Source organism: Vigna angularis, chromosome 1, assembly GCF_016808095.1.
Source record: "Vigna angularis cultivar LongXiaoDou No.4 chromosome 1, ASM1680809v1, whole genome shotgun sequence".
In the NCBI taxonomy this organism is placed as follows: Eukaryota; Viridiplantae; Streptophyta; class Magnoliopsida; order Fabales; family Fabaceae; genus Vigna; species Vigna angularis.
This window is the reverse complement of record NC_068970.1, coordinates 21,763,372-21,776,890: the sequence shown is the minus strand read 5'-3', so window position 1 is coordinate 21,776,890 and position 13,519 is coordinate 21,763,372. Positions and strand designations below refer to the sequence as shown.

Here is a 13,519-nt window from a genome sequence, read left to right as displayed (position 1 = left end):
TATATAACAATCTCAACTATCATTTTTAAAATAATATTTTGTTTACCAATCTTTCTAAGAAAGAGTTTAAAATAAACTCAACTTCATGTTGTGAAATGTGAATATTATAAATGACGTATAATAACACATTACCTAAATTATATACTCTCAAAGGGTTTAGATAAAATGATTCTTTATATACGTGGTAGTAAAAGAAGTATGTCTCGCGTATATGAAATTATAGATCTTATTTGAACTTTTTGTGCATAGTTTAGTTCAAATCATGTTAATGTTCTCCTTATATGTGTGATAAGAAACCTTGATTTTCAAGTTCCATGAATATAATTGTCCATTTCTCTATCATGTTTATATTTTCTTTCATAACCTAACAAAATCACAAAAATATGGGACCATTTAGGTTAAGTCTTTACTCCTTATAAATAGGTATCCTCTCTTTAAAAATTATATCCCAAGAAACTTGCTCGACATATGACAATGCTCATCCACATCTTAAGAAATGATATTTTTTGTATTAACATTCATTTTTTATTACAATCTTATGAAATTAACCATCTATGCAAAATTGTTCTCAAACATTTTAAAGATTGAAGTTTTCACTAGTGAAAACTTTTGTTACTAGTAGGAATGTGTGTCTACCTTGTTAGACAAGTATGAAGTTATTTTTGCTCTTACCACTTCTAAACTCAACTAAAGTAAATTTACAAAGCACATTGAATATTGAATCCATTTGAATAAGGTATGTTATCACGCTTAACTTAACACATTATCTAAAAGTGTGTTTAGTGTATATTATTTCTACAAGGAATATAAATATATTTGAGATTCTTTTATTCTCAAATACAATGTTGAAAATGTGGTTAGGCAAAGGTTTATTACTGCTTCGGATGTGGGTCAAGAATCACAATCAAAACACTTCTTCATACTTTTCTTCCAATCCTCCAACATTGGCTTAGGTCTCCGTTACAAAGTTATCCTTAGTTCCTCGTGTTCAAACTCCAAGCCAAGCAAGTGGATACCTACCAAAAGCACTATGACACCCCAGTTAGTTATATGTTCGATCGATTATCACAACAAAGTTTTAAATTCGCAATAAATGCAATCACTCATCTCTTTACATCAAACTTATATTTATAGGTTTCGATATGGGTTTGTGATTAGCACAATTGTAATCGCAGCCCAAAATATGGTAAGTATGTTTTACCTATAAACTTGATTATAGGTTGTACTTAAGGCTCTTTGAAGTTTATGGCCAATTGGTCGTCCACTCATATGATCGACCAACTGTAGTAACACGTTTAATCCTTTGTCCATGCGGTTTATGACTAGTCGTACGAACATATAATACACTTATAAATGTTGGGTTAAAATGTAGTTTTAGTTTATCTTTAAAATATTTTTCATCATCATTATTTACATCACATATGAAATGAATTATTGGCATGGAGCATTTTAAGCATGTTCTTAAAAAATCTTTATGTAAACATATTGTTGCAAAATCCTCTTGAAAGAAATGAAGACATAAACTTAGAGAATAATCATTTATAAATATTCAACATGTAATATCTGATTTTATTTAAAAAATGTAATCTTAATTTTTTAAAAATTAGTAACCTATAAAATATCTGATTTTATTTAAAAAATGTAATCTTAATTTTTTTTCAATTTAATATATATATATATATATATATATATATATATATATATATATATATATTACGATTTATTTGTATAGAATTATTAAAAGACCAATTTAATGTGCAATAACATTTATAAAACCTAGAGTTAGGTCAAATTATGGATAGATCAGCAAACTAAGAGCTCAATCATAAAATACAAACTTAATAAATTATATGTTTTATTAATAGTCCATATTTTATCTGAAACATCTTTTTATGATAAATTTTGAATTTATGAAAATATTAGACGTAAAATTGTAATCTATAAATTAAATTTTATTATATTTAAATAAACAGACATACTGACCTATCATAATAAATTTGTTCACAAGTACAGAAACTTTATTTATTTAATTAAATAAAACTTTTAAAATTTTAAATCTAACATTTTAAAAATATATAAATTAAGTTGAATCAAACTTGAAACGGGTCACCCTATATAGGTCGGGTCGCGTGGGTCATCCTATATAGGTCGTTTGGGACACCTGTACCTTTCTTTCAAATATGCATACCTTTTTATTTATAATTTGACGGTTGCATTGCATCCATTAATTAGGCCACGATGGGACGTGGAGAGTTAGGTACAGTATACGGTTGAGATTCAAACACTTCACATATCTAATATATTTATTTTTTAACATCTAAATATACCAATTTCTTTCACATTATTTTATAAAAAAAATGAAATAATCAAACGGAATTTTCGGGTGCATTCATAATTTTCGGATTTTTCCCCCAAACGTCACATATGGCATTTAAAAAAAGTATTGTATTTCTGGAAAGTTACATGGGTCCCTTGAAGACAACCATGAATTAAAGAAATAAAAACCATCTTATTAACATTTTCTTAATAAAGGCACAAAAAACCTTTCAAATTCATTTTTTGTGTCATGTTAGTTATTAAGATATCACTAAAGAATATTTTTAATGATTGTGTTTTTTTATAATGTCTTATATGTATCTATTAATTTTCTAAATAACTAATCTCTACTCAACGAGTTAACTGATATAATTAATGGAATTTCATTAGTTTCAAATGAATATAACTCAAATTTAAAACATTGCTCAGAAAAAATGAATTCAGTTTTTACAATAGAGAATTTAGTTAAGAAGATTTTAAAATGAAATTATATAATTAAATCCTCTGCTAAAATAAAGGTGGTTTGAGTGATACAAGCAGTGCCACTTATTTCCATTTAGATATAATGAGGTGTACATAAACCCCCTTGGATCCTAGGATACAAAGACAAGAGAACAACATCTCGACAGGTTCAAACTAAAAAGATTAAAAAAACACAAAGATGAGGATCCATGGCCCTTAAAAGAATGCTAAAAGCACCAAACTAGTAGGAAATGATAATTATTTTATAGTATCTTTGAAGACTAAGCAAGAATTTCCTTCAAAGGCTTGGACTCTAGCTTTGCCCTCTCAAGGTCCTGCTGTTGCTTTTCCTTAGCCAGCTTCTTCATCCTTGCCATCTCAAGATCCTTGCTCATTTTCCGCCTGTACATTTCAGCAAAAGTGATCGGTTCCTCCATCACAGGTTTCTCTCCCTCTCTCACCTTCAAAGGGTACACAGTTGCATTTGGTGCTGGGTTCTGAAACGTCGCTATTGACAAACGACTGTGGTTCGAGTTCACCACTGCTTGGTGATCAGCATTCTTGAACCTTCCATTGCTCAGATACTGCATGCATCAGCACCATTACATTATTAAATTAACTTTTATCTTTGAAAACGATACTTAGATACAATGATACAATGATTAATATATACTCACGTGACCATGGTCTCCAAGATTGACAACAAAAGCACCCTCTACAGGCTGAACAGTGATCCAGGTTTTACCATTGTCCCTGGTGGCTTGAAGTCCACCGACCTGGTCCTGAAGCAGCAAGGTGATGGTGCCAGGATCAGTGTGGCGTTTGAGACCGAGTGTGAGATCAGGTTCAGGGCATTTGGGGTAGTAATTGACCACAACCTTCTGGTCCATATCAACACATGCATTTGTCAAAGCATCCTTCTCTAACCCCATTGCCTCAGACAACACTTCCAACAATTTGCATGCCAGCCCCATCAGCTTCTCGCTGTATTCCTCAGTCACTGCTTTCCACCCTTCTGGTGTGTCCGGCCACCGCGAATAGTCCCTTGCTTTGATTGGGTACGAAAAGTATGTCACAATCTCTCTCCAGTCCTGCACCGACTCCCCCTACCATGTCCAAAAAAAACCCCACATCGTTTAAACCCACCACTTTATTTCACTCATGCACGGAAAAAAGTGACGTAAGATAAACCCTTTATTAGCTGTTTACATTTACGAAAAAAACAAAAAGAAAATAAATGAATCATATTGTAACTCGTAAAATAATGTGGTGGAAAAAAAATGAAAAACATTGATAAATATTTGTATTATTTAAATATTCAAATACTTTTTATTCATCATGAAGTATATATAATATGATAGTATTAAAGAGAGAGAAAATGAGTCGATTTTCAAATTATAATGAATTAATTTTTACCAATCAAAAAGTAGTTTAGACTAACTCGGAAAACTGTACAAAAGATGGGATTATGAGATGACAGTGAGAAACATAATATTATGTAAACTAGAAAGGAATAGTTATGAGAAAGAATCGTTTTCAGAACAAAATCACGAGCACAAATTTTTCCATGGCTGAGCATAGGAACACATGGGCAAGAAAATGAATGGTCTATCTAGCTCTCACATGTTTCTACAAATATTATATATTCAAAGGGAATTTTGTATATTTAAAAATAAAGACTATAATATATTTAACTTATTCTTTTAATATTAAACTTCTTAATTTCTTAAAAAGGTTTTTAAAAAATGTTCTTGTATGAAGCCAAATAGACAAGGCCAAAGTGCGTCTAAGCCTAAGTTTAGATTGCGCAAACTATACTATAGGATGCAAGTGTTCGTAACCGCAATTCGTACCATTTTCTCCCTAAGAATTAATAGAACCATAATTACTAGTTATTGTAGGTAATTAAATGAACAATTATTTACCAATAAAAATTTTCGTACACCATCATTAATTTCGTCTAAAAAAATTTTACACGCATTTTCCCTTATAGAAAGTATAATTCAGGTGTTAGGTATCAAAATAGTTGAAAGAATAAAAATAAAGAAAAAAAAATATCATTGGAGCAAAAATATGAACATCATGAATCTGGAAGAGTGTTAACGTCTCATTAAATAAGAGATAAGTTTTTTGACTTCACAAATCAGTCTCAAACTATAATGAAATTTATAAAACATTAGTTAAACTTAGTAATTTCATTCTCTTGTTTGATAAAACTTCGCGTATCATTCGTCTTCTCTTTGGATTAAACTCGGAAATGCGTGATTTGTTTCCCATGAAAGTCTAGACAGCAGCATATGTCAAACGAAAATTACGTTTTCTTAGAAAAAAAAAGGAATTGCATTATGGGAAGAGAAATTACAAAAAAGTGTTATATAATTATTAATATTTATCAATTATACTTATAATCAGTTATATCATAAACATTTTATTAATATTAACATTTTATTTATTATAACTAATAAATAGAACAATAGAATTATAAAAAATAAATATTTTATTTATTCTCATTATTTTTCTTTTCATCAGTCTTCCTATTATCATATATTAAATATGTTTCTATAAATTCTTTTTAAAAATTATGTATTTCATTCCTACAATTCTTTATATAAAAATTATACGAAAATCATTTAAAATAATTTGAACTAAATATATAATTAATCTAAATTAAATATATATCTAATTTTTGTCTATGTATTGTATGAAAGTATTGTAAAACATACTCTTAAAAAATAACACTATTAAAAAACACTTACTCTTCCAAAAACCATACTATTCCATTCAAAAAGCATACTATAAAACAACACACTATTAAAAAAAATACTGCTAAAAAAAACTATAGATCTTTATGAAAATAATGTAAAATATATTTCTCAACAAGTAGAGATTATACTATAATACAGTATAAAGTTTTGTATATCATATAGTCATTCATACGTGGATGAAATATATATTTAATTTATGGATTAAATAAATATATATTTAATTTAAAAATGAAATAAAATTTAAAGAAATATTTATCCCCTTTATTATCCACTAAAAGTTTATTTTTTACATTGAAATATAAGGTTTTTCAATTTTTTTATATATATAGAATTTGTTTCAGTTATTATAATTTGGACAACAGATATTAAAATACATAATTTATAAACAGAAAATAAAAAGTTCGTGTGTCAAAAGAATGAAGAATGAAGGTTACTTGGAGATGGCTGGAGACAATGAAGCCACCCTTTTTACCACCGGACATGTCAAAGCGAAGCTTCTCCTCCGGCGGCAAAGCGAAGAACTGGGTGGCGAGACGAGTCATTTCGGAGATGAGTTTTTGGTCCACACCGTGATCAACAACCTGAAAAATACCCCAATTCTCGCAAGCCTGGACAATTTTGTCGCAAATGTTTTGTCTGCGGCCATGGACGTCGTCGATTCCGGCGAGAGAAATAACGGGGATCTCGTCGCTGAATTGGTTGTAGGCAACCTTGGGGCGCTCATCCTCGTCCCTGACGAAGCTGGATTCCAGGGTTTTCTCCTGCGCTAGGTACGTTAGAGTTTTGGCTGTGGGGGCCATGACGGTGAACTGAGTTTTGTGTGTTGCGAGCGGTGTGGGACTGAGGAGTTTGTGAGTGTAGAGAAGGTTAAATAGAATGCAGAGGGTTGAAGGATTGGTAAGAGAATGGAAGATTGAGAGGTGTTTAAGAGCATGTCCACGTAGTGTGGTGGTAGTTCCTACTTACTACTCTTTCTTTCCTACGGTTTATGCTTATTTATTATTAGCCTCTGCCATTAAAGTCTCTCTCACGTTCCTTACCTAACTCTCTGCTTCTTCTTTTATGTCTCGAACTTCTTTTTTTAACTTATAGTTCTCATTAATTTGTAGGCTTAAGTATGTTTTAGTCTTACATTTTAATCATTCTATTTAAAGTAAGGTATATTTTAATCATTTTATTTAATAAAAATGTTAATTTTTTATCTTTCCAAAAGGACAAAAATTAAGATTTAACAAATTCTCTTAATAATTTAAGAATTAAAAAGATATTTAACCTTAATTTTTATTAAGTAGCTTATTTTATACCAAATTGAGGAACAAATACTACTATAAAAGTACCAATTATAATAAATTAACGTCTCTAAATAAATTAACGTCTCTAAAAGATTATGATTAAGAAGAAAAGTTTCACTAAAAGTAGATTTCTAAAATTTTAGTTTTTTAAAAAAAAAAAATCACCCAACAGTAATTGTATATTTTCTTTATTTCTATTATGAGCATATTTTAAATAGATTGGTGATATTTTTATAAGGTATTATATATTTGTTTATATATTATTAAATTTATTTTTCCTGTTTATCAATGAATGTACTCTTTTAACAATGAATAATGATTAAAAAAAGACTAGAAGTCTTATCAGAGAAAGTAGATTTGATATATTGATAACAATTTTTTAAAGTTTAATAAAATTAAATAAATTAATTAGTTTTAATAATAGGGGTGATTGTGATTAAATACTATACTGCTAATTAATCGTGTAATGTATTTCCTTAAGAAAAACCAAAAGTTGACAAACACGTAGTTAGACATAAACCCAATTTACCAATTGTCCCAGTCTTCTGCGTAATCCCTGTCAATTGTAGTAAAATTCTAGAAAATGTATTTGTTACGCATATTAGCATTAAATCAATATTTTTATTTTGTTAATATTTAAAATTTATATCAGTATATTATGTTGATTTTATTAGTCCTGTCAATCCTAAATTAACCAGAGCTAATGTAAAGATTATAACTAAACCATAAAAACCTGAAAAATACATTATTATTGCTGTATTTACTTTGAAATATATATCTAAACTTATCGTAATAATAAATTTATTTTTATATCTAAACTTATCATAATACTAAATATATGCAAAAATAATTATAAAGAAATTACTAGAATTCTAGAACCAGCCAGTGTTAGATGCAGTGCAGGAGATCGGTCGGTTGGCAAATTATTAGGTTATTGTTTGTCAACCTTTATTCATGACAGAATATTGTACGATTAATTAGCAGAATACTTTGGCATAATTGATACGTTAAGATATACGAAATATGTTATTAAAGGATATTAGATAATTAAATATTGTGTTAGTTATAATTTAGATATTATTATAATTTGTGCAGATTTGTGCACCTGTTATTCTTTTGATAGATGAAGAATTATAGGATCCTTAAATGTATATATATGGTACTCTACTCTTTGAAATAATATATCAGAATTATTCTTTAAATCTTTTATTATGATATCAGAACCATGGTTAGAGCCTATCCTAGCGAGTTCTAAGTGAGTATTCTATTCTTCTATTCCACTATCGGACCGTTATCGGATTACCCAATTTCTACTATCATGCACGAGATGTTTATACCTCGGCATGAAGGGGGTGTGTTGGAAATCACATATCGACTAAAGATAAGGCCAATTCATAATATATAAGTGAGGTGCAAACCTCACCTTACAAGCCGGTTTTATATGGTTGAGTTAGGCTTAAAAACTCACTTCTAATCTGGTTCGTTCCTTCTATCATTTGATTGTTACACAATTTAACACATCTATTAAGACTGAATTAATAGAGTTCATGAACTCTAAAGACATCTTACATCAAACTACATGTCCTTATTCACCACAACAAAATGGAGTGGCTGAGAGGAAAAATAGACATATATATAAGAGGTGACAAGATCACTTTTGATAGATGGTAATGTCCCATCTCATTTATGGGGTGAGGCTGTGAGCTTTGCCGTTTATTTAATTAATCGAACTCCTTCTAGTGTGCTTAACTTTCGAAGGCCTTTTGATGTGTTGTTTGATCATTGTATCCTTCCTCCCATAGTTTATTTACCACCTCATATTTTTTGATGTGTTATATATGTTCACTTACACCCACATCAACGTACAAAGCTTGAAGAACGAGCGATCAAATATGTTTTTGTTGGGTATGGATCAACTCAAAAAGGTTATTGTGCTTACCATCCACCATCAAGGAAATTTTATATTTCTATGGATGTGACATTTAATGAGCATGAATTTTTTTATGTTGATTCTCCACTTCAGGGAGGCAATGAAAGTGAAGTGCATAATCATGATGTTGGTATGTTTGATTGTGAAGATAAATTATTGTGTGAGGATCATTCTGCAGGAAGTGAGCCAATCCTAAATATGGACCCTTCTTTTCTGGATAATACATTGTCTTCTGATCATAACCAATTGGCTCAATCTTCTCCACAGGTTCAACTTGACTCTTTAGAGGTACCTTCTGATCCTATATCTGATAATACTAATTTAGATGAAATTGATCATGGAATTGATTCTTGTCTGCGTGAGACCACCAGTACACCAAACACACTGAGTCTACTATTGTTCAATATATTCTTCCACCTCGTTCTAACCGTGGTCAACCTCCAGTTAAATATGAACCAGACCTCCAAGCCAAAGTTAAATATCCCATTAGTAAATATGTGTCATCTCACAGGTTATCTCAGTCATATGCATCATTTGTATCTCAATTATCTTTAATTTCTATTCCTAGTAATGTACAGGAAGCTTTGGCAGATCCTAGATGGACCGAAGCAATGGTTGAGGAGATGACAGCTTTAGAAAAAAACAACACTTGGGATCTTGTGTCCTTACCAAAAGGGAAAAAAACTGTGGGTTGCAAATGGGTCTTTACAATTAAACATAAAGCTGATGGAACTATTGAGAGGTATAAAGCACGACTTATGGCTAAAGGTTACACTCATTCTTATGGTGTAGATTACCAAGAGACGTTTGCACCAGTAGCCAAACTCAATACTGTGAGAATACTTTTATCGCTAGCTGCAAACCAAGATTGGCCTCTTCTACAATTTGATGTGAAAAACGCTTTCCTACACGGAGAAATTTCAGAAGAAATTTATATGGATTCTCCACCAGGAATGACTGATTCAATTGGAATGAAGGTTTGCAAATTAAAGAAGGCTCTATATGGATTAAAACAATCCCCAAGAGCATGGTTTGGAAGGTTTACCAAGTCTATGAAGGCTTTTGGCTATAGAGCAAGTAACTCTGATCACACCTTATTTTTTAAGAGAAGAAAAGGAAAAATTACAGCTTTGATTATATATGTAAATGACATGATTGTTACAGGAAATGACCAAGATGAGATTTCTAGTTTACAACAATACCTTGCATCTGAATTTGAGATGAAACAACTTGGAAACCTCAAGTATTTTTTGGGTATTGAAGTAGCTAGATCAAAACATGGTATTTTTCTATGCCAAAGAAAATATACTATTGATTTACTGTCGGAAACTGGGCTGCTTGGGAGTAAACCAGCTGATACACTAATTGAACAAAAATCATAAACTCTTTCAATGCTCAGATTCAGCAAGCATAGACAGAGGAAGATACCAAAGGCTAGTAGGAAAATTAATTTATTTGTGCCATACACGTCCAGATATCACCTATGTAGTGAATGTTGTTAGTCAATTTATGCATGACCCACGGAAGCTTCATATGGATGCTGTTGAAAGGATTTTGAGATATTTGAAGTCTGCTCCTAGAAAAGGAATTTTGTTCTCAAATCATGAAAACTTAAAGGTAGAAGGATACACTGATGCAGATTGGGCAGGTTCAAAAGATTATAGAAGATCTACCTCTGGATACTTTACTTTTGTAGGAGGGAATCTTGTAACTTGGAGGAGTAAAAAACAACCTGTAGTAGCAAGATCTAGTGTTGAAGCAGAATTCAGAGGCATGACATTAGGTGTATGTGAACTTTTGTGGATTAAAAATGTGCTATCAGATTTGGGCTTTAAACAAAATGAAGCTATGAGTTTGTACTGTGACAATACTTCGGCTATAGCAATTGCTCACAATCCTGTGCAACATGATAGAACAAAGCATGTGGAGATTGATAGACATTTCATCAAAGAGAAGCTTGAAGCTGGAATAATTTCATTTCCTTTTGTAAGATCAGAATTGCAGTTGGCTGATGTTTTCACCAAAGGAGTGTCAAGAAGATTGTTTAATGAGTCTCTATTCAAGTTGGGAATGTGTGATATCCATGCACCAACTTGAGTGGGGTTGTTAAGATATGCCAAATATTCTATTAAAGGATATTAGGCAATCAAATATTGTGTTAGTTATAATTTAGATATTATTATAATTTGTGCATATTTGTGCACCTGTCATTCCTTTAATACATGAAGAATTATAGGATCTTTAAATGTATATATATGCTACTCTACTCTTTGAAATAATATATCAGAATTATTTTTTAAATCTTTTATTAAGAGGCAGTGATTAAATTTATCAAATACTACCATAATTAATGTACTATTTAAAGTAAATCTTTGAAAAAAATCTATATAAGCGTGTACAGATCAAGTTTTGTTTTTGTAATTTTTATGCTTTAAATTGAATAGTGTCTTAGTGCAAAAACAAAAGAAAAAGGCATGGTTATGCTTTTATGTGTGTAATTTTTTCCATGTGTTAAAGTAAGTTCTGATTAGGAAAAAAGTGGATAAATTGTGCTCTGATTTGCATCAAGAATTAAAAGATAAAACCAACCATTTTTATTTATGATTATTATTAGTAATTAGAGTACGACATTAACCCGGTTTAGAAAGAATCATTTCACACGAAGTTATCCATATCATATTGGGAAAAATATTAACTCACTTTCCCTAACTCATTCGCATATATTTTTGAATTTAATAATTCATTTATTAGTGTTAAATTATAAAAAAGGAGAGGGGAACACAAGTTTTCATAATGAAGTTTGTAGTATATGCTGACGTTACATAACCAACATAAATCATAATAAAATATAAATATAAATGAATATAATATTTATCATACAATTTTTATAGACTACTTGGCAACAAACTGAAACTATTACACTAATACATAATTAATTTGAGGTTTAAATCATCTATTACTTCTTATATTTGTTGAGGAATTTCAAGTAGGTCATTTTATTGAAAATAATCTCAATTGAATTCTAAAATTTGTAAAATCATAACAATTAAGCTTTTTTGTTAAGTGATCAGAAACGATATTAAAATGTGATGATGTGATGTACAGTAAATATGTTGAGGTAGATAATTTAATTACGTGAAAATATAATTTAAATTATATTATGGAATTAGGATTTAATTTAAAAAAATTGTTACTATACAAATTTGAAATTGCAATTTTAAAATTTTAAAATTGTTACTGATGCATTTTTCATTTCAGCACTTTTTTACAAGGATAATGATAGTTTGATAACATTTTTTTGACAACATTTTAACATCATATACGTGTCATGTGATTGATCCAAAATTAATCCACAATCAATAATAATAATCACAAACACCAACATGAACCAATCACATAATAACACGTAGATGATGTTAAAATGTTCTCAAAAAAATGTTGTCAAAGAGTATCATTATCCTTTTTACAAATATAAGTTCATTTTAATTCATAAAAAACTGCAGCATCATCACCATTTTTCTCTGTCTCCCTATTAATTCTTCATACACCACACAAAATCAATATCCTTCTGATAATTTTGTTTTTTCTTTTGTTTTAATGCTAAATTTGTGTTTAGGGTTTGATTATCACGGGTTTGATTTTAGGGTTTTTTAAGCAAATTTTTGGGCTTTAGAATTTTTATACTTGGGTGATATCCCAATGAGAAACGTTTTTAAGAAAAATAAATGATCTTGATATATATGAGTTAGGTGGGAGGAAGAAAGATGACAGAGGAGAAGTTTTGTGTGAACGAAGAAAATAATGGTGTGTTGGAGTCTGTTCGGTGTAGAGGCTGTTGCGTTTTTCATTTCAACATTTTCCAATGATTTCTTTTTTAGTCTTTTTAAAAATTTGGGGTTTTGAAAATTTAAACTTGGGTGAGATCGTGAAACATTTTTGAGAAAAATGGTAACAATATGTTTGCTCGCTGCACACTGAACCGTTTCTTTTTCTGCTTGAATAATTACTTTTCCTTTACTACTTCCACCTTTTCCCACAATCAAGTTTCAATCTCTAAAATAAATTTAAGAATTCTATATATAAAAGCATGACAAAACAAATATTACTCTTTTCTAATAAGAAAATATAAGTATATTTGTTTTTTGGTTTAATACCTATTTTGGTTCCTCTTTTCGGAGGGTTTGTTCAAAGTGGTCCCTCCTTTTTTCAAAATTTCACTTTAGTCTTACCTTTCGCAAAAACTGTTCAAGTTGGTCCTTTTTAGTAACGGCGTTAAGTTCACTAACGGTAGAACTGCCAGGTGTGCAATGTTTGATGACTTGGAACCTTTTATATGTGTTGGCAGTGTCACTTCATTATATGGGTTAAAAAAAATTAATTTCTCAACCAGAAACCCTAGGGAGAGTTTGCTTCCCACTGCCTCTCACTGATTTGCCGCTGCAACAGGCCTCCACCCAACCAGCCACCGCGAGTTGTGGCACAAGGCGTCGCCGACGCTGACGTTCGTTGCCGATCGAGGTGAGAGTTCCCCTCTTCCGCTGCTCGTCGCGCGATCGCTGCCACAATCTCTGCCGGCCACCGCACCAAGGTGCCTCTTCCTTCTCCTCTTCGCGCGAGGTTCTCCCTGCGCCTCGTCTTAAGACGTTGATGCCAGAAAGGGTCGCCACTCCAATGCCGGCGATAAAACTCCTCTTCCTCTGTTATGCGAAGTCGAAGGTGAAATAAATCGTCATGGTTGCACCGCTTCTACTCGG

The 13,519-nt window shown here is 30.9% G+C and overlaps 1 protein-coding gene across 1 annotated transcript; it reads right to left on the bottom strand.

Moving 5' to 3' along the window:
* Nucleotides 1-2,838: 2,838 nt before the first annotated feature.
* LOC108323664 (naringenin,2-oxoglutarate 3-dioxygenase) lies at nt 2,839-6,507 on the bottom strand. The gene is made up of 3 exons (XM_017556154.2): nt 5,978-6,507; nt 3,456-3,884; nt 2,839-3,362 (listed from the first exon to the last, which is right to left on the bottom strand). Exons 1-3 carry the CDS (start codon nt 6,341-6,343, stop codon nt 3,060-3,062), a joined length of 1,098 nt encoding a protein of 365 aa, XP_017411643.1. The 5' UTR covers nt 6,344-6,507; the 3' UTR covers nt 2,839-3,059.
* Between the last annotated feature and the right edge of the window lie 7,012 nt (nt 6,508-13,519).